Genomic DNA, 18,743 nt, shown 5'->3' on the forward strand with positions numbered 1-18,743 from the left:
GTGGCGAAGGTTGGGAAACACTGGCCTAAAGACTCTGGGCAGCTTACAACAAAAACAATATCAAAACAGCATTAAAAAACCCATAATAAAATCACACCTCGCTTCTGTGGCCGGATCAGAAACTACCCGATCAATGGCCCCAGGCCTGCCGGCATAGCCAAGTCTTTTAAGGCTTTCCAGAATGCCATTAGGTTGGGGGCAGTACAGGTCTCTGGAGGTAAATGATTCCAGAGAGCTGGCGCCACCACAGAGAAGGCCCTGCCCCGCGGCTCCACCAACCGGCATTGCTTAGTCAACAGGGCCCGGAGAAGGCCGACCCTGTGGGCTCTTATCGGTCATCTGGCTGGTCTTTAGCCTAGTCAGCTTCAGCACATTCGTTCGCTCGATGGTTTTGAGTTTGGGGATGGTGAAGTTTATGCTTCTAAAGCACAGCTGATTGTCATGGGGAGCAATTGGAAAAGCAGGTGAAGCTCAGAAAATTGCTTAGCTGGTGTTGGGGCTGCAAAACAGCTTCAAAAGCATAGCTGATCTTTGGAGGGAGCTCCAGTGACAAGCTGGCAAGGCGTGGAAGGGGTAAGAGAAGGCAGCGGCTGGTCCAGGTAGCAATTTTGGGCACCGCACATCGAGCGTTTGGAGGCTGAAAACACAACACGCGGAGCCTAAAAACAAACTGTTATCAGCAATCTATGGTTGATACCCTACCCATCCAGGCCCCAACAGCCTCCAGGCACCGGCACATCACTTCCACTGCTTCGTTGACTGGACATGGGGTGGAGATGTATAACTGGGTATCATCCGCATACTGATGATACGTCACCCCCATGCCCCTGGATGATCTCGCCCATCATCCCAAATATGCCCATGTCACACCAACACTCCACAGTCTGCACTGGTTGCTGATCAGTTTCCGGTCACAATTCAAAGTGTTGGTTATGACCTATAAAGCCCTACATGGCATCGGACCAGATTATCTCAGGGACTGCCTTCTGCTGCACGAATCCCAACGACCAGTTAGGTCCCACAGAGTGGGTCTTCTCCGGGTCCCGTCAACTAAACAATGTCGCTTGGCGGGACCCAAGGGAAGAGCCTTCTCTGTGGTGGCCCTGGCCCTCTGGAACCAACTCCCCCCAGGAGATTAGAATTGCCCCCACCCTCGCCTTTCGTAAGCTCCTTAAAACCCACCTCTGCCGCCAGGCATGGGGGAATTGAGATACTCTTTCCCCCTAGGCCTTTACAATTTTATGCATGGTATGTCTGTATGTATGTTTGGTTTTTGTATTAATAGGTTTTTAATCGTTTTTAGTATTGGATTATTATTGTACGCTGTTTTATTATTGCTGTTAGCCGCCCCGAGCCTGCGGAAAGGGGCGGCATACAAATCCAATAAATAAATAAACAAGGTCGAAGGAAAGGAGCTGGTGAGTGAGTGGGGCTACAATCAGAATATAAGATGCACCCAAATTTTCAGCCTTTTAAGAGGGGGGGAAACCCCCCTCCATTTTTATTCCATTTCTAATTCCGCTCATCGCTAAGCAGAAAACAACTGCAAGACGGCGGACGGAATAATACTATTTTATTTCCTAGGATGGGTTTCCTTAAAAAGAAGGAAACTGGAGCCGGCAGTTCTCGTTTTAAAAAAAATGTGGTCCACCTTAGCAAAAACAGAACAGACAGCAACTGCTTAAGTTGTGTGTTTGAGCGCGAACTTGGAACACACACACACACACCCCCCCCCCCCCCCCCCCCCCCCCCCCAGTTTTTCAACATCCCAGCTCTGCCTTTTTCGTACAATCAAGTTTGGAAACTTTTGTGCAGTAAAAACATGTCTGGAATAGTGAAAGTTCTCCTCCAGGGAACAGTGAAGCAGGAGACCAACTATCCTCAGCTTACAACTGCGATTGTGCCCAAAACTTAAGTTGTTAAGTGAGATATTCGTTAAGTGAGGTTTTTGCCCCATGTGATCAAAATTTAAGACGCTTGGCAACTAAATCCCATTTATGATCGCTGCAGCATTCCAGGGTCATGGGGTCTTTTGCAACCTGGAAAGCCATGGGGGAAGGCAGGTTCAGTTTTATTGGGTTTATATGCCTCCCTCCTCCAAGGACTCGGGGCTACTTACAACTTACCAATTCACTCAACTTAGCAAAAAAATTGGGGCTGAATTGTGGCTGTTAAATTGAGGACTGCCTCTACACCAGTGTTTCCCAACCTTGGCCACTTGAAGATATCTGGACTTCAACTCCCAGAATTCGCTGGCTGGGGAATTCTGGGAGTTGAAGTCCAAATATCTTCAAGTAGCCAAGGTTGGGAAACACTGCCCTAAGGATTCTGGGCAGCTTACAACAAAAACAATATCAAAACAGCATTAAAAAACCCATAATAAAATCACACCTCGCTTCTGTGGCCAGATCAGAAACTACCCGATCAATGGCCCCAGGCCTAACTGCATAGCCAGGTCTTTTAAGGCTTTCCAGAATGCCATTAGGTTGGGGGGGCAGTACAGATCTCTGCAGGTAAATGATTCCAGAGAGCCGGCGCCACCACAGAGAAGGCCCTGCCCCACGGCTCTTAAAAGTTGCCAAGGTTGGGAAACCACTGCTCTTACACAAGAAGAGATCCCAATTTTGCTCTTCCTTGTCGCAGAATGAATATTTTTTTCCAAATGCTGCAATTGTGTAAAAATTCTTCTCTTTAACTCATACGGAGTAACCGTTAAAAGATTTATAACCGTTCTCCCTCTGGGATGGGACTTCATTTTAGTTACAACTCGAGCGTCGACCCAAAACCAAAAAAAAAAAGAGGTTAAGATGCAACACCCATCACACTGAAAAGGACACAGCAAGGTTTATCGGATCACAGTAGCTTTAAATTTTTTAAAAAAGCAAAAACAGTTGTCAAAACAAAAAATAAGAAATTTAACTGTGGCAGAGGCTCAAGCCGAGCCAGCTGTTGCATCATTCCAATTTTTTGGGAGGTTTATAAGAACAGGGAAAAAACCATGCGCGCGAGGGGGGAAAAAATAACCACAACCCCAAAACGTTCTTGAATGAAGAATTATCCGGCGACGGGAATCGAAATATCGGCGCAGCGTTGAACTAAAATAACTTTTTTAAAAAAAAAAAACATGAAAAAGAGCCTTTAAAAAGGGAGGGAAAACAGGGGCACTTTTTCGGTAAAAAAAAATATGCCAGTTTTGTTCGGTGTTTAATTCCCAAAACTGTGAGTCAGTCCCCAGATGCTGTGTCGCTTTCTTTCTTTTTTCCCGCTCCTCCGTTCTTTCTCTACCACTCCTTCTTCTTCTCGTCCATGGAGACCCCGCCAGGACCTAAGGCCACGACCAGAAGGAGGCCTCCGATGACCGACATGGTTTGGAAGAAGTCGTATTTCAGGAAGTCGTGCATGGGCTTGTAGGTGGGGACAGTCCAGAAGGCGTTGAAGTACAGGTTGATGGCAAAGAGCCAGATGACCAAAGTCAAGGCGGCTAGCTTGGTTTTGAAGCCGATGGCTACCAGGATGATCAACGCCGTGCCCACCAGGTTCTGCAGGATCTGCGACAAGCGGGGAGAAAAAAAGACCGTGAATGAAAGCTAGGCAGAAACCCAACGAAGAGACTCGGTGGCACAGTGGTTAGAGTGCAGTCCTGCAGTTTGGCAGGCTTGGCAGATTGAATCTCAGTAGGTTCAAAGTTGATTCCTTCCTTCCTTCCCTCTCTCCTTTCTTGCTTTCCTCCTTCCTTCCCTCCTTCCTTCCTTGGTAGCGCAGAGTGCATTACAGCAAGCTACTTCTGCTGATCACCCGCTGCCAGCACTTTGGCAGATTGAATCTCAGTAGGCTCAAGGTTGACTCGGCCTTCCTTCCTTCCTCCCTCCCTCTCCTTCCTTCCTCCCTCTATTTCCTTCCTCCCTCTCTCTGTTTCCTTCCTTCCTTCCTCCCACCCTCTCTCCTTCCTTCCTCCCTTCCTTCCTCTTTCCTTCCTTTGTTCCCCCCTCTCTCCTTCCTTCCCCCCTCTCTCCCTTCCTTCCTTCCTCCCACCCACTCTCCTTCCTTCCTCCCTTCCTTCCTCTCTCTTTCCTTCCTCCCACCCTCTCTCCTTCCTTCCTCCCTTCCTCTTTCCTTCCTCCCACCCTCTCTCCTTCCTTCCTTCATTCTTTCCTTCTTCCTTCCTTCCCTCCTTCCTCTCTCCTTCCTTCCTTCCTCTCTCTCTCCTTCCTTCATTCTTTCCTTCTTCCGTCCTTCCGTCCTTCCTCTCTCCTTCCTTCCTTCTTCCCTCCCTCCCTCTCTATTCCATTTGCACAACAGCAGGCGAAATTGATGGTCAATCCGTGTTGCTTCCTAAGTGGACAGTTTGATTTCACAGAAGTTTGATTTACTCAGAATTATACAGTGTTCCCTTGATTTTCGCGGGGGATGTGTTCCGAGACCGCCCGCGAAAGTCGAATTTCCGCAAAGTAGAGATGCGGAAGTAAATACACTATTTTGGGCTAGTGTCACAAGCCTTCCCTTAACACTTTAAACCCCTAAATTACAATTTCCCATTCCCTTAGCAACCATTTAAATTATTACTCACCGTGTTTATTTATTAAAGTTTATTTTAAAAAATATTTATTAAAGTTAGATGAAAGTTTGGCGATGACATATGACGTCATCAGGTGGGAAAAACCGTGGTATAGGGGAAAAACCCGTGAAGTATTTTTTAATTAAGATTTTTGAAAAAACGTAGTATAGACTTTTTGCGAAGTTCGAACCTGCGAAAATCAAGGGAACACTGTATTCTGTTGTTTTAAGTGTTCCCTTTTTATTTTTGTGGGCAGTGTATTAATCTCCCGGCCGGATGGACTCGTTAGCCTCTTGCGTTGAGAGAGAAATTGTTTGCCAGGGCTCTTATGAAAGGAATCTTTGAGTTCACTTCGGAGAGTTGGTTGGGTTTGGGGAACTGGGTCAGAACCTAACAAACTTTCCAGATGTGGATTGCATGGAGAGACACAGCAGGACCGAAGTTAAAGAAACACGTTATATGTTCAAATGATATCAGGTGCTTACCGAAAAGAAACTGACATCCAAATGCAGCAGGGTCATAAACATAAGGACTAGAAGCACACGTCCGCCCAGCTGCATGTATTGCTTCGGGGAGCTTTCCCGCATGGTGGGAACGCCCGCGAACATACTCTTCCCTTCCGACCGAGACTCCGCCAACAGCAGTAATAAACCCCCTCCCAGGGCGAGATTTCTGCAGGAAAGAAAGACAAAACACACAAACACACACACACACCCAAGATGCGGGTCTGTCCAAATCGGAATGTTGGACGCAACCAAATTTGCAAAAATAATCTTCGCGCCAATGTCGACAAGAGATGAAAATATTTCAAGACCGCATTCTGTATCGTTCTCAGATTCCCTGTCTCTCTCAACCACCATTTTATAAAGGACTGTAAATTTGACAGGCAAGTTAAGTCCCTGGGCTAGAAACTGGGTGACAGCGAATTCTAGTCCTGCCTTAGGCATGAAAGCTAGTGGAGTGACTTTGGGCCAGTCACCAGGAGATGGTGAGTTCTAATTTTGCCTTAGGCATGAAAGCTAGCTGGGCGACTTTGGTCCAATCACCAGGAGATTATTATTATTTTTATTATTATTTATTAGATTTGTATTCCGCCCCTCTCCGTAGACTCGGGGCGGCTCACAGCAATGATAAAAACAACATACAATGACAAACCCTGGGGGGGGGGGAATTACTGACCCCCTCAGAGAGGGTCCGCAACTTGGGTGTCCTCCTCGATCCACAGCTCACATTAGAGAAACATCTTTCAGCTGTGGCGAGGGGGGCATTTGCCCAGGTTCGCCTGGTGCACCAGTTGCGGCCCTAGTTGGACCGGGAGTCACTGCTCACAGTCACTCATGCCCTCATCACCTTGAGGCTCGACTACTGTAACGCTCTCTACATGGGGCTACCTTTGAAAAGTGTTTGGAAACTTCAGATCGTGCAGAATGCAGCTGCGAGAGCAATCATGGGCTTTCCCAAATATGCCCTTGTTACACCAACACTCTGCAGTCTGCATTGGTTGCCGATCAGTTTCCAGTCACAATTCAAAGTGTTGGTTATGACCTATAAAGCCCTTCATGGCACCGGACCAGAATATCTCCGGGACTACCTTCTGCTGCACGAATCCCAGCGACCAGTTAGGTCCCACAGAGTGGGCCTTCTCCGGGTCCCGTCAACAAAACAATGTTGTTTGGCAGGGCCCAGGGGAAGAGCCTTCTCTGTGGTGGCCCCGGCCCTCTGGAACCAACTCCCCCTGGAGATTAGAATTGCCCCCACCCTCCTTGCCTTTCGTAAGCTCCTTAAAACCCACCTCTGCCGTCAGGCATGGGGGAAGTGAGATGCTCTTTCCCACTAGGCCTTTACAATTTATGCATGTTATGTTTGTTTGTAGGGATGTTTGGTTTTTACAATAAGGGTTTTTAGTTGTTTTAGTATTGGATTTATATGATGTTTTTTATTACTGTTGTTAGCAACCCCGAATCTACGGAAAGGGGCGGCATACAAATCCAATAAATAAATAAATAAATCTAATAGTTAGAATCTCAAATAACAATAATACATTTAAAGAGTCTAAAAAACAAGAAACCCCAATATATAAAAAACATACATACAGTCATGTCACACACAAAAAAAACTACATAGGCAGGGGAAGATGTTTCAGTTCCCCCATGCCTGACGACAGAGGTGGGTTTTAAGGAGTTTACGAAAGGCAAGGAGGGTGAGGGCAGTTCTAATCTCTGGAGGGAGCTGACTCCAGAGGGTCGGAGCCACCACAGAGAAGGTTCTTCCTCTGGGTCCCACCAAACGATATTGTTTAGTTGACGGGACCCGGAGGAGACCAACTCTGTGGGACCTAACTGGTCGCTGGGATTCGTGCGGTAGAAGGCGGTCTCGTAGATAACCTGGTCCGGTGCCATGAAGGGCTTTATAGGTGATGACCAACACTTTGAATTGTGACCGGAAACTGATCGACAACCAATGCAGTGTTGGAGTAACATGGGCATGATTGCTCTCGCAGCTGCATTCTGCACGATCTGAAGTTTCCGAACACTTTTCAAAGGTAGCCCCATGTAGAGAGCGTTACAGTAGTCGAGCCTCGAGGTGATGAGGGCATGAGTGACTGTGAGCAGTGACTCCCGGTCCAGATAGGGCCGCAACTGGTGCACCAGGCGAACCTGGGCAAACGCCCCCCTCGCCACAGCTGAAAGATGTTTCTCTAATGTGAGCTGTGGACCAAGGAGGATGCCCAAGTTGCGGACCCTCTCTGAGGGGATCAGTAATTCCCCCCCCCCCCCCCAGGGTAATGGACGTACAGATGGAATTGTCCTTGGGAGGCAAAACCCACAGCCACTCTGTCTTATCCGGGTTGAGTTTGAGTCTGTTGACACCCATCCAGGCCCCAACAGCCTACAGACACCGGCACATCACTTCCACTGCTTCGTTGACTGGACATGGGGTGGAGATGTAAAGCTGGGTATCATCAGCATACTGGTGAGTTCTAGTCCTATTTTAGGCATGAAAGCTAGCTGGGAGACTTTGGGTCAATCACCAGGAGACGGTGAGTTCTAGCCCAGCCTTAGGCATGAAAGACGGCTGGGTGACTTTGGACCATCCCATCTCTCTCAGCCCAAATCATTTTACAGGATTGTTGATGTTATGGGAAAAAATAAAGGAAAAGAAGTGTACTGAATATAAATAAACAAACAAGTAATCTTCTTTATATTGGGGCTTTAAATTGTATTTTTATTATTGTATTTTTATTGTTGTACACCGCCCTGAATCTATTTAGAGAAGGGCAGCCTATACATTTAATTAAACAAATAAAAATAAATAAATATTGTCCCATTGATGGGGCCTGTGTTAAAATAAAAAAGGGGGGGGGAACCCAACTCAATTCCCATAATATATTATACTATATTATTATTTTTTTCCAAACGCCATCACTCTAAACAAATAATTCCCTCAACACTGTCAGACTTTCTACTAAATCTGCACTTCTATTCTGCTAGTTTTTCTCATCATTCCTATCACCCATTTCCTCCCATGTTGACTGTATGACTGTAACTTGTTGCTTGTATCCTAAGATTTTTATTAATATTGATTGTTTCTTTATTGCTTATTTGACCCCTATGACAATCATTAAGTGTTGCACCACATGATTCTGGACAAATGTATATTTTATTTTATGTACGCTGAGAGCATATGCACCAAGACAAATTCCTTGTGTGTCCAATCACACTTGGCCAATAAAATTCTATTCTATTGTACTAAGTTGACGAAGGCCTGTCTTGAATTGTGGAACTGTCAAAAACAAAAATGAGATGACCAGCTGATCCCAAAGAGACTCATCTACGGTAGTTGTAGGAGAATTAAACTTTTTTTAAAAATTCAATTTCTCCCCATGCAGGGGAAAAAAAACCTGGAAAGTAAACTCAGCTGGGGAAAAAATATATTTTCCATTTTAGCATATCTATGGCTGACCAGCCACAAGTGAAGAAAGTTTCGCAAGGTCATTTGCTATGGTAAAGATCTACGAGATTATACTGGAAAAAAAAATTAATGCAGACCCTCTGTTGGTTTTTTTCATTTATCTATTTTTTTGACCTGGTGGTAGGAGTTTGCAAATTAAATCAAATTAAGTTCTAACTAAACCCGGCGAGAATAAGTTTGTGAAGTCATGCAAAATAAAGACCTACCTCATCAAAAACTTCAAGTCCCATAAAATACTGTATGCAATTGTCTAGAAGGGGAGGAAAAAGAGAGAGATGAGGGAAACATGGGGACTATTGCCCCTTTCCAATTCAGATTACCCACTTCAATCCCTTACAGCAGTGTTTCCCAACCTTGGCAACTTGAAGACATTTGGACTTCAACTCCCAGAATTCCCCAGGAATTCTGGGAGTTGAAGTCCAAATATCTTCAAGTTGTCAAGGTTGGGAAACACTGCAGCACAGGATTCCTCGCTGTTGTTTTTTCTGCAGTAGATTTCGGAACGGAGAAATCCACAAACTTTCTTACCTGTAATGCAATAATTCCAAATAATCCAAAGCAGGCATATTGAACAAAATTCCTGCTCAACACAAGAATGCAACCGCCTAGGGGAGGAAAAAAGGAAAGAAAATGAAATTGGTTGTCGACTCAGGACCGCAACAATTAAAGCAAACTCCAGCTGTTTGGTTCCAATTCCTGATGCCCCCAAAAATCCATCTGTTGTCCATCTCAAACCCCGTGGGAGTTATTATTATTAGTAGTATTAATATTAGTATTAGTATTTATTAGATTTGTATGCCGCCCCTCTCCGAAGACTCGGGGCGGCTCACAACAATAAAAACAATATTATAGCAAAACAAATCTAATATTAAAAGAAGCATATAAAACCCTATCAAATATTTAAAAACCAAACAGCACATTCATACCAAACATGAAACAAAATATAAAGAAGCCTGGGGGGAAAGGTGTCTCAACTCCCCCATGCCTGGCGGTATAAGTGAGTCTTCAGTAATTTACGAAAGACAAGGAGGGTGGGGGCAGTTCTAATCTCCGGGGGGAGTTGATTCCACAGGGCCGGGGCCGCCACAGAGAAGGCTCTTCCCCTGGGGCCTGCCAAATGACATTGTTTAGTCGAGTTACTTACTTAACTGCCCGAAGAGGTTAATGAAGACAAAGACGGACGCCAGGAAATAGCCGCAGCTCCATGTGGTGTCGATGTAGTCCCTCTGCTCGCTCCACTGGAACCACATGCGAATTCCGTCTTCCAGGAAGGTGCTGATTAGACAGAGCCGAGCTACGTGAGGAAGGTACTGCTTCGTCACCCGCAGAAACTGGCGCGAGAGGGGAAAAACAACAGATAAAAGAAGGGATGAGAGAAGCCAGGTTCTACTGGGCTCCACTTCCTTCCAAGGAAGAGCCCGGAAATGTCATTTGTAGTGTAGGGTTCCCTGCGTAAGCAGGGGGTTGGACTAGAAGACCTCCAAGGTCCCTTCCAACTCTGTTGTAGTTATTATTCTTATATTACAATACAGATTACCTCCAGGATCGCCTTGTGCCGCATTTAAATATTTTAAATTTGTCTGATTGCTTATGATTTGTTTCTACATGTTGTTAGCCGCCCCGAGTCTTCGGAGAGGGGCGGCATACAAATCTAAGTAATAAATAAATAAATAAATAAATGAGTCCCAGCAACCGGTCAGTTCCCACAGAGTCGGCCTTCTCCAGGTCCCATCAATTAAACAATGTCGTTTGGTGGGACCTGGGAAAGAAAGAGCCTTCTCTGTGGGGGCCCCGGCCCTTTGGAATCAGCTCCCCCTGGAGATTTGCACTGCCCCCACCCTCCTCACCTTCCATAAAAGCTTAAAGACCTATCTGTGCCACCAGGCTTGAGGCCATTAGACCCAAGTCCCCTGGCCAACGAGTGTAGTATGTCTTGCTGTGTGAATTACTTCCGCATCTCTATTTCGCGGAAATTAGACTTTCGCGGGCGGTTTCGGAACGCATCCCCCGCGAAAATTGAGGGAACACTGCATCTTAAAATATAAAGAAATTTAAATAATAAGTTTAATATTATAAAAATAGAGTTGAATTCAATAAGAATGTAACTTACATGTGTGGCATTTCTGCTTTGATCTGACTACAGTTAGGTTTTTTATATTTCTGTATTAGTTAGACTTCTATGACAAGCGGAGCAATGGTAGCTCCTTAAATGTCTTTGTCTGTCTTTTTTGAAAATCAATAAAAAAAATTTTTTTAAAAAAACATTTAACAAAAATATTGCTTTGTTTGAAACCTACTCGGGTTTTTTTAATATCCATGGTTGCAGCCATATAAATGCTGGGATAAAGAAAAACTTCCTAAGCTTAGATTTATGAAGGACATAGGATTGTGGTTTACAAGTTCTTGAAAATAATAATAATAATAAAAATTATACAGGTAAAATTATACAGGTAAGAACCCGCAAGTTCAAACCCCAGAATTAACTCTGGGCCACCCCAAACATGTTGATTTCATTTCTTGGTTCAATTTATATTCCGCTCAACTCACTATCATCACTGTTCAAACACCCTACTTTGGGTTTACAACAGGGTTGAAGGAAGTGTCCTATCAGCGGAATCATCTATGATTGCCAGATAAGCTTAGTAAGAAAAGCAGAAACTTGATCGAATCTTGATGAAGGCTTCTTCCGCGTGTAGGAAGAACCACAGCGAGCCTCCACAGATGCAACCAGACGCAAAGACCGTTGGGTAAAACCAATTAATACAGTTAGGCCTCAATCTTCAACCGGGCGTGGGATCGGGGTTGATGCGCTATCAGTGCAACTTCGCTTCTCCTGCATGCCCAGTGGGTTTTTACTTCTGCACATGCGCAGGAGGCAACATTTTGTGAGGGGGACGCGCTTGCGTGAAAGATTTCAGCAATTTTTTTTGTTTCCGCGCTTGTTTTGCGTGTTTTTACCTCAGCGCAAAAACCTTGTGAGGGGAGGCCCGTGCGGGCATATTTTCTGTGACATTTTAGTTTCTGCGCATGTGCGGGAGCAAAAACATGGCTGAAAACTCAGGCATGCTTCACCTGCGTGTGCGTGCATGTGTCCCAGTGTGTTTTTACCTCAGCGCAAAAACCTTGTGAGGGAAGGCGCGCATGGGCATGTTTTACGTGACATTTTTGATTCCGTACATGTGCGGGAGCAAACAAATGGCTGAAATCTCAGGCATGCTTCACCTGAGTGTGTGTGCATGCGTCCCAGTAGGTTTTTACCTCAGCGCAAAAACCTCGTGAGGGGACGTGGTTGGTGAATCCACAGTAACATGCCTGGGATAAACATAGATCCATCCTAAGATAAAATACAAGAAATAATATAAGGGCATACGAGATGGACCATGAGGTCTTTTTCTGCCGTCAATCTTCTATGTTTCTGTGTTTTTCCTTTTGCTGCCAATGAAATGGCTACGGCAGATCAATCAATTCCTGATAAAATTAATCTCTCCGCGTTAAGGGCAAACACGATCCTAGGCAACTCCAGGTGGTTTCTATCGCAGATGTTGTGCTAACAAAATAAACAGAGATCTGGAGGGGTAACAGCCAGCAGGAGAGAACAAACCATGTTCATAACAAAGTAAAGGGAAGAAGAACCGAGATGCAGGATCGTGGTTTGTCGTGATGGGCGTCTTTGTGGCTTTGCATGTTAGGTTTGCTATGAGAAAGACGACCCAGCTCGTAGATTTATTGAAAGGTTTTCTTTTTCTACGAATGCTTCATGGCTCGGCACGTGGTGCAAATTCGTCTGTAATGAATCAACACATGGAATGGGACAGGGTGACCCTGGTCACAATTGTGTGGCTTCCTAGGTCACTTGGTAATGAAATAAACCCAGTTTATCAATAGAAGAGGATATTTGTAGCTGGGGGTCGAACTGTTGGTGCTCTTTGAGCTTGGTGCTTTTTTAAAAAAAAGATGTTTCATCACCCAGCGAGGGAACATCATCAGTGCTAGAAGTGAGTGGGGTGTATGAAGAGGAGGAGGAAGAGGAGGAGAAGGAGGATTAAGAGGAGGAGGAAGAGGAAGAGGAGGAAGAAGAGGAGGAAGAGGAGGAGAAGGAGGATTAAGAGGAGGAAGAGGAAGAGGAGGAAGAAGAGGAGGAGGAAGAAGAGGAAGAGGATGACAAGGAAGAGGAGGAAGAGAAGGAGGATTAAGAGGAGGAGGAAGAGGAGGAGGAAGAGGAAGAGGAGGAGGAAGAAGAGGAGCAGGAGGAAGAAGAGGAGGAGGAAGAGGAGGAAGAAGGGGAGGAAGAGGAGGAAGGAGGAGAATTGTGAGATCCGTGGTGCTCTCCGAACTTGGTGGTTTTCTTGTAGACATTTCATTACCCACCTAGGGAATAACATCAGTTATAGAATGGAGTAAGATTTGGGGAGGGAGGGTAGAACGGCAATTGTGGGGTCCTTAGTCTCTGAGCTTGGTGGTTTTCATTATCCCCAACCATCATCGCATAACACTGATGATGCTACCTAGTTGGGTATTAAAACCTCTGCAACGAAACTACCAAACTCAAGACTCAATCCCGTTCATACCTTATTCTGAAAAGGACAAATGTTCGTGTTTTTCTTTCTTTTTAATTATAGCCTAGGAAAACTACACCAGCCGAGTCCCATTTTGGATCCTTTCCACGGTCAAAGATTGTTGGCACGGTTCTTTTTTGCCAACTGTTGACCAGGCCTCTATGTTTTTCAATGTTCCTGTTTACTTTTTAACAGCAGCTGAATACTTTTCAGAAGAAAAAGAAAAGAAAGGCAACCTGACCTTACTTTTTGCCCTGCTCATGCTGGGGGGGAAAACAACACAGCTACAGAATAGAATAGAATAACAAGAGTTGAAAGGGGACCTTGGAGGTCCTCTAGTCCAACCCCCTGCTTAGGCAGGAAACCCTACACCACTTCAGACAAAGGGTTGTCCAACATCTTCTTAAAAACTTCCAGTGTTGGAGCATTCACAACTTCTGGAGGCAACTTCTGTTCCACGGATTAATTGTTCTCACTCTCAGGAAATTTCTCCTTAGTTCTAAGTTGTTTTTTCCTTGACAATTTTCATTCATTCATTCATTCACAAAGAAGAATGAGCAGAAAGTTTTAAAAAATCCTTGCTTTGGCTCCCATCAGTTATCTACTCAGCACAATATCTATCTATCTATCTATCTATCTATCTATCTATCTATCTATCTATCTATCTATCTATCTATCTATCTATCATCTATCTATCTATCTATCTATCTATCTATCTATCTATCTATCTATCCTCTCTATCATCTATCCCTATCTATCTTTCCTCCCCCCCCCCCGCTATCTATCTTTCTATGTTTCTATCCATCCATCTTCTCTATCATCTATCCCTATCTATCTTCCCTCCTGCCCTCCCTCCCCGGCTCTCTATCTTTCTATGTTTCTATCCATCCATCCATCCGTCCGTCCGTCTATCTTCTCTATCATCTATCCTACTTTTCCTCCCTCCTTCCCTCTCTCTTTCCCTTAGTCTTCGGAGAGAGGCAGCATACAAGTCTAATAAATTATTATTATTATTATTATTATTATTATTATTATTATTATTATTATCTCTATCCCCCCATTCACCCATCTTCTCTATCATCTATTCCCATCTATCTTTCCTCCCTCGCTCCCCCTCTATCTATCTATCTATCATCTATCTACATACACACAGACACACACTAAAGGAACAGTTATGTGTATGTGTGTGTGTGCATCCAATTAATGTATTCCTTTTTTGTTGTTCCTTCGTTTTGTTTACTTGTTACTTGTTTTATTTAACTGTGTCAAAAATAAAATAAATAAATAAATAAAATGAATTAGATAGATATAGATAAATAGATTAGATAGATAGATAGATAGATAGATAGATAGATAGAGATAGATGTGTGTGTGTTTGTGTGTGCTTTTCTGTTGAATAGATCTATACTAATCTCTCTTCATTTACAATTCAGCAAAAATATATTGCTCAAAAAAAATAAAGGGAACACTCAAAGAACACATGCTGGGTCTGAATGAATGAAATATTCTCATTGAATATTTCATTTGCACAACTATTCCATTTGCACAACAGCAGGTGAAATTGATTGTCAATCAGTGTTGCTTCCTAAATGGACAGTTTGATTTCACAGAAATTTGATTTACTTGGAATCATATTGTGTTGTTTAAGTGTTCGCTTTATTTTTTTGAGCGGTGTATGTTACATAGATAGATAGATGACAGACAGACAGACAGACAGTAACCGTTCAAAGTTATGATGACACTAGAAAAAAGTGATTTAAGACCATTTTTTATACTTATGACCGTGGCAACATCCCCATTCGTATGTGATTTAGATTTGGATGTTTGACAGCTGACGCACAGTTATGACCATTGTAGTGTCCCAGAGACATATGATCCCCTTTTGCGACTGTCTGACAAGCGAAGTCAACAGTTTGTTTATTTATTGAATTGTAAAGGCCTAGGGGGAAAGAATATCTCAGTTCCCCCATGCCTGACGGCAGAGGTGGGTTTTAAGGAGCTTATGAAAGGCGAGGAGGATGGGGGCAATTCTAATCTCCGGGGGGGGAGTTGGTTCCAGAGGGCCGGGGCCACCATAGAGAAGGCTCTTCCCCTGGGGCCCGCCAAACGACATTGTTTTGTTGACGGGACACAGAGAAGGCCCAACAGTTGAAGCCAGATTCACTTAACACCTGGGCTACCTAATTTAACAGACACAGGGATTCACCTACCCACTGGGGCAAAAGAAAACCCATTAAATGGAGCAAAACTCACATCTCACTTAATGACAGAAATTTGGGGGCTCCATTGTGGTCGTTAAGTCGAGGACTGCCTATGTTCCACACTTCTACGGGATCTTAAGCTGACCCAGTGTCGTAATGACGGACTGACGCTCCTAGACAGGCTGACCAGATTTTTTTTTTAAATTTTTTTTTTTGAAAAAAATCAGTTTTACTCATTCAGGCCATTTCAAAACACGCCAGACTGCATTTTTTAAAGTCCCCAACTTACAACCATTCCTTTTAGCAGCCGTTTGAAATCACAATGGCGGGGGGAAAGTGAATTAGGATCGGTTCTCGCACTTACGACCGTCATAGCATCTGCCACAGTTGTGTGAAAATTCAAGCAGCTGGCCTGTATTTGCAACAGAGGAAGTGTCCCAGGATTGTGTGAAACCCACTTTTATTTTTTATTTTTTGCTTCCCACAAGCAAAATCAATGGGTGGGAGATAGGGGACTCACCAGATTTGCTTAACAACCAAACAATTTACTTAATAACCGCGTCAAAAAAAAAAAGGGTTGTTAAAATCAGGCCCAAGTCACTAAACAAACCGCCTTGTTTAGGGAAAGACCAATTCCGGGTCCCCAATCGCGATGGGTGAATTTGAAGATTATTATCTGTCCCCTAATTGTGCTCCCAATCGACCAATAACGAGCAAGGAGAGGCCTAAGTCCAAGCATCCCCAAAAAGCAGGCACGGAAAAACAAACCAACCTACTGACCCTACATCAAACTAGGTTAATTCCTAGGCACCGACAGAGCCCATTCCTTAGTGCATCAAAAAGATGATAGGAGACAAAAATCCAACATACACACACACACACTTCTGTTAGGCCGGATCCAATATTTTGGCAAAAAACCCACCTGCATTTTGCCAAACGACGACCCTTAACCCTAGCCCCGAAACCATGATTTACAGCTGTGTGTGACAGGCTAAAAAACCCAAGTTTATTCCGCAATCTTGGTTTAATGTAGGCGACGTTCCGGGGCTGGGCCTCTCTTTTTTCTCCAAGATGGCAAGGAAGAAAAACCCCCATCCTTTCTGAGCCTTTTGTTCAAGCCAACTTGCCCATTCAAGCTCCAGAGATGGAGATGGGGGTCAACAGGCTGGCTTCCCCCCTCCCCCCAAAACAGGGTCAGCTCTGATGGTTGAGGGGGGGGGAAGCCATGCGCTCCACGCCCTGCCCCTCCTTCTCTCCCTCCCCAAAGACTTTTCTTGCTTTCGGTTTTTGGTTGTGTATTTTGTTTCTTTTTGTTGGCTTCGCTTATTTATTGTGGCAGAGGAAATGGATACAATCGCTTCCAATTCCTATAGATCGACGGAAATTGGCACGGGAACGGGTGGTGGAGAGGGGGGGGAACTCCCATAGGAACCCCCCCCCCTCCCCACTCGTCTCTTTGCAAACCCAAAGCCTCTACCCACCCAAAAGAACAGACTCACCTGGTCTGCAAAATCTTCGGCGCTGCCCATCAGGTCGTTTTGCACAATGGCCATGGCTGGCTTGGGTTTATTTTATTTTATTTTTTTGGCGGGGAGGGGGGCGCAAATTTGACGGGGAAAGCCGATTTGTAAGGCACCCGCCCCCCGGCTTTTTCCTTCGGAGAGCTGCTTGCTTGCTGCTGCTGCCGCCCCCGCCGCGATTGCCCAAGGAAGTGGCGCTTGTGCGCTCGCCTTGCCTCGCCAGGGCTGTGCCACGTAGGCCGATTCTTAAAGGAACCGCGCGAGGCCCAGAGCAGCCCGGCAAGGGGAGGGGAGAGAGAGAAGGGAGGGAAGGGGAGGGCGGACCGCAGGGCCAGACCCACGGGAGGGGCGGGCGAGGGGGAAAAAAGGGAAGGCCGGCCCTCTCTCGTCCCGCCCCAGTCGAGAGATTCCCCGCCTGCAGCGGCCGAGGTTGGAGAGATTCGCGCCGCGCGTAAAAACGCGCGCCGCGCCCTCGTGCGCAAAGGTGCTAGAAGGAAGGAAGGCGGTGCCAGCAGCTGCGTTCGCCTTTATTTTATTTTATGTTATTTTATTTTATTTTATTTTTTGCCATTGTGAGCCGCCCCGAGTCTACGGAGAGGGGCGGCATACAAATCTAATAAATAAATAAATAAATAAATAAATAAATAAATAAATTTTATTTTATTTTATTTTATTTATTTTTTGCCATTTTGCGCCAGCTCGCTTCCAAAATAAGCGCACCGCTGTGCCAACCATCCCTGTCCTATTGTCCTCTTTTTATTTTACTTTTTATTTGTCTAGAATAGAATAGAATTCTTTATTGGCCAAGTGTGATTGGACACACAATGAATTTGTCTTTGTTGCATATGCTCTCAGTGTATATCTAAAAAAGATACCTTTGTCAAGAATAGAATAGAATAGAATATTGGAACAAAATGAAATAGAATAGAATAAAATATTGGAATGAAATAGAATAGAATAGAATTCTTTATTGGCCAAGTGTAAAATGGAATGGAATGGAATAGAATAGAATAGGCTTCAACCGGCATGCCAAACCAAAAACAAAACACATAATGTTTTAGGGCAGGGATAGGCAAAGTTGGCTCTTCTATGACATGTGGACTTTAACTCCCAGAATTCCTGAGCTGGCATGACTGGCTCAGGAATTCTGGGAGCTGAAGTCCACAAGAAGAGCCAATTTTGACTACCCCTGGTTTAGGGTAACAGGTGAATCCACCATTCAAACGTCTCTGAAAGTCCAGAAATACAGTTTCTACAGAATTACAGTATTTGTAACTTAACTCTCTGAGCTTGGTTGTTTTCTTATTACCCAACTAGGTAACCTCGATGGTCCTAGCAAGAAAACCAAGAAGTTCAAAGGGCACCAAGGACCCACCACAAATTAAAATTGCAAGAGAGCAGCTCAATTAATTCTTTGCATCTGTCTTTATTGCAGGAAAAAATATAGGCACCATACTCCTAAGCCAGCATTTTCAGAAGGGGTGCTTTAAGAACCCTTTTAAAGAGGGCAAAAGACAATGGTCAGCTTTATTCCCCAATCAAACATTAACCCAGTACCAAGTCCAAGAGGATAGCTTTGGAAAAGTAAACAGGATAAAATACCACCCTCCCCAAAATGGGAAACAGTCAGGTGTCATTTAGCCTCTGCATAAAAATGGCATCAAAATCTCAACAGAATTTGGGAAGATCCTGGAAATTATTTGTTTATTCTAACCTCTGTTCCTGGTGAGGAACAGAGAGGTCTTCAAACTTGGGAACCTTAAGACTTGGGGCAACTCCTAGAATTCTCCAGCCAGCTATGCTATGCCTACTTCCATTCTCTTTTCTTTCCTCCACCTTCTTCCTTTCCTTCCTTCTTTCCATCTTCCTTTCTTTGTTCCTTCTTTTCCTCCAAATCTTTCTTTCCTCTGCCTCTTTCTTTTTTCCTTCTTTCCTTCGT

General features: G+C 44.5%; 1 protein-coding gene across 1 annotated transcript; it reads right to left on the reverse strand.

Annotated features, from left to right (window-relative positions):
* Positions 1-2,825: 2,825 nt before the first annotated feature.
* On the reverse strand, positions 2,826-17,230 carry SURF4 (surfeit 4). The gene is made up of 6 exons (XM_070758504.1): positions 16,784-17,230; positions 9,672-9,858; positions 9,056-9,132; positions 8,734-8,777; positions 5,041-5,227; positions 2,826-3,548 (listed from the first exon to the last, which is right to left on the reverse strand). Exons 1-6 carry the CDS (start codon positions 16,835-16,837, stop codon positions 3,282-3,284), a joined length of 816 nt encoding a protein of 271 aa, XP_070614605.1. The 5' UTR covers positions 16,838-17,230; the 3' UTR covers positions 2,826-3,281.
* Between the last annotated feature and the right edge of the window lie 1,513 nt (positions 17,231-18,743).

This window comes from Erythrolamprus reginae, chromosome 8 (genome assembly GCF_031021105.1).
Source record: "Erythrolamprus reginae isolate rEryReg1 chromosome 8, rEryReg1.hap1, whole genome shotgun sequence".
NCBI classification, from domain to species: domain Eukaryota; kingdom Metazoa; phylum Chordata; class Lepidosauria; order Squamata; family Dipsadidae; genus Erythrolamprus; species Erythrolamprus reginae.

Excerpts from the sequence above, each read along its gene's own strand:
- SURF4 (XM_070758504.1), bottom strand. The coding sequence starts at position 16,837 with ATGGCCATTGTGCAAAACGACCTGATGGGCAGCGCCGAAGATTTTGCA. Across the intron at positions 9,859-16,783 it reads CCGAAGATTTTGCAGACCAG|TTTCTGCGGGTGACGAAGCA; the intron begins GTGAGTCTGTTC and ends CTCTCGCGCCAG. Across the intron at positions 3,549-5,040 it reads TGGATGTCAGTTTCTTTTCG|ATCCTGCAGAACCTGGTGGG; the intron begins GTAAGCACCTGA and ends CGCTTGTCGCAG.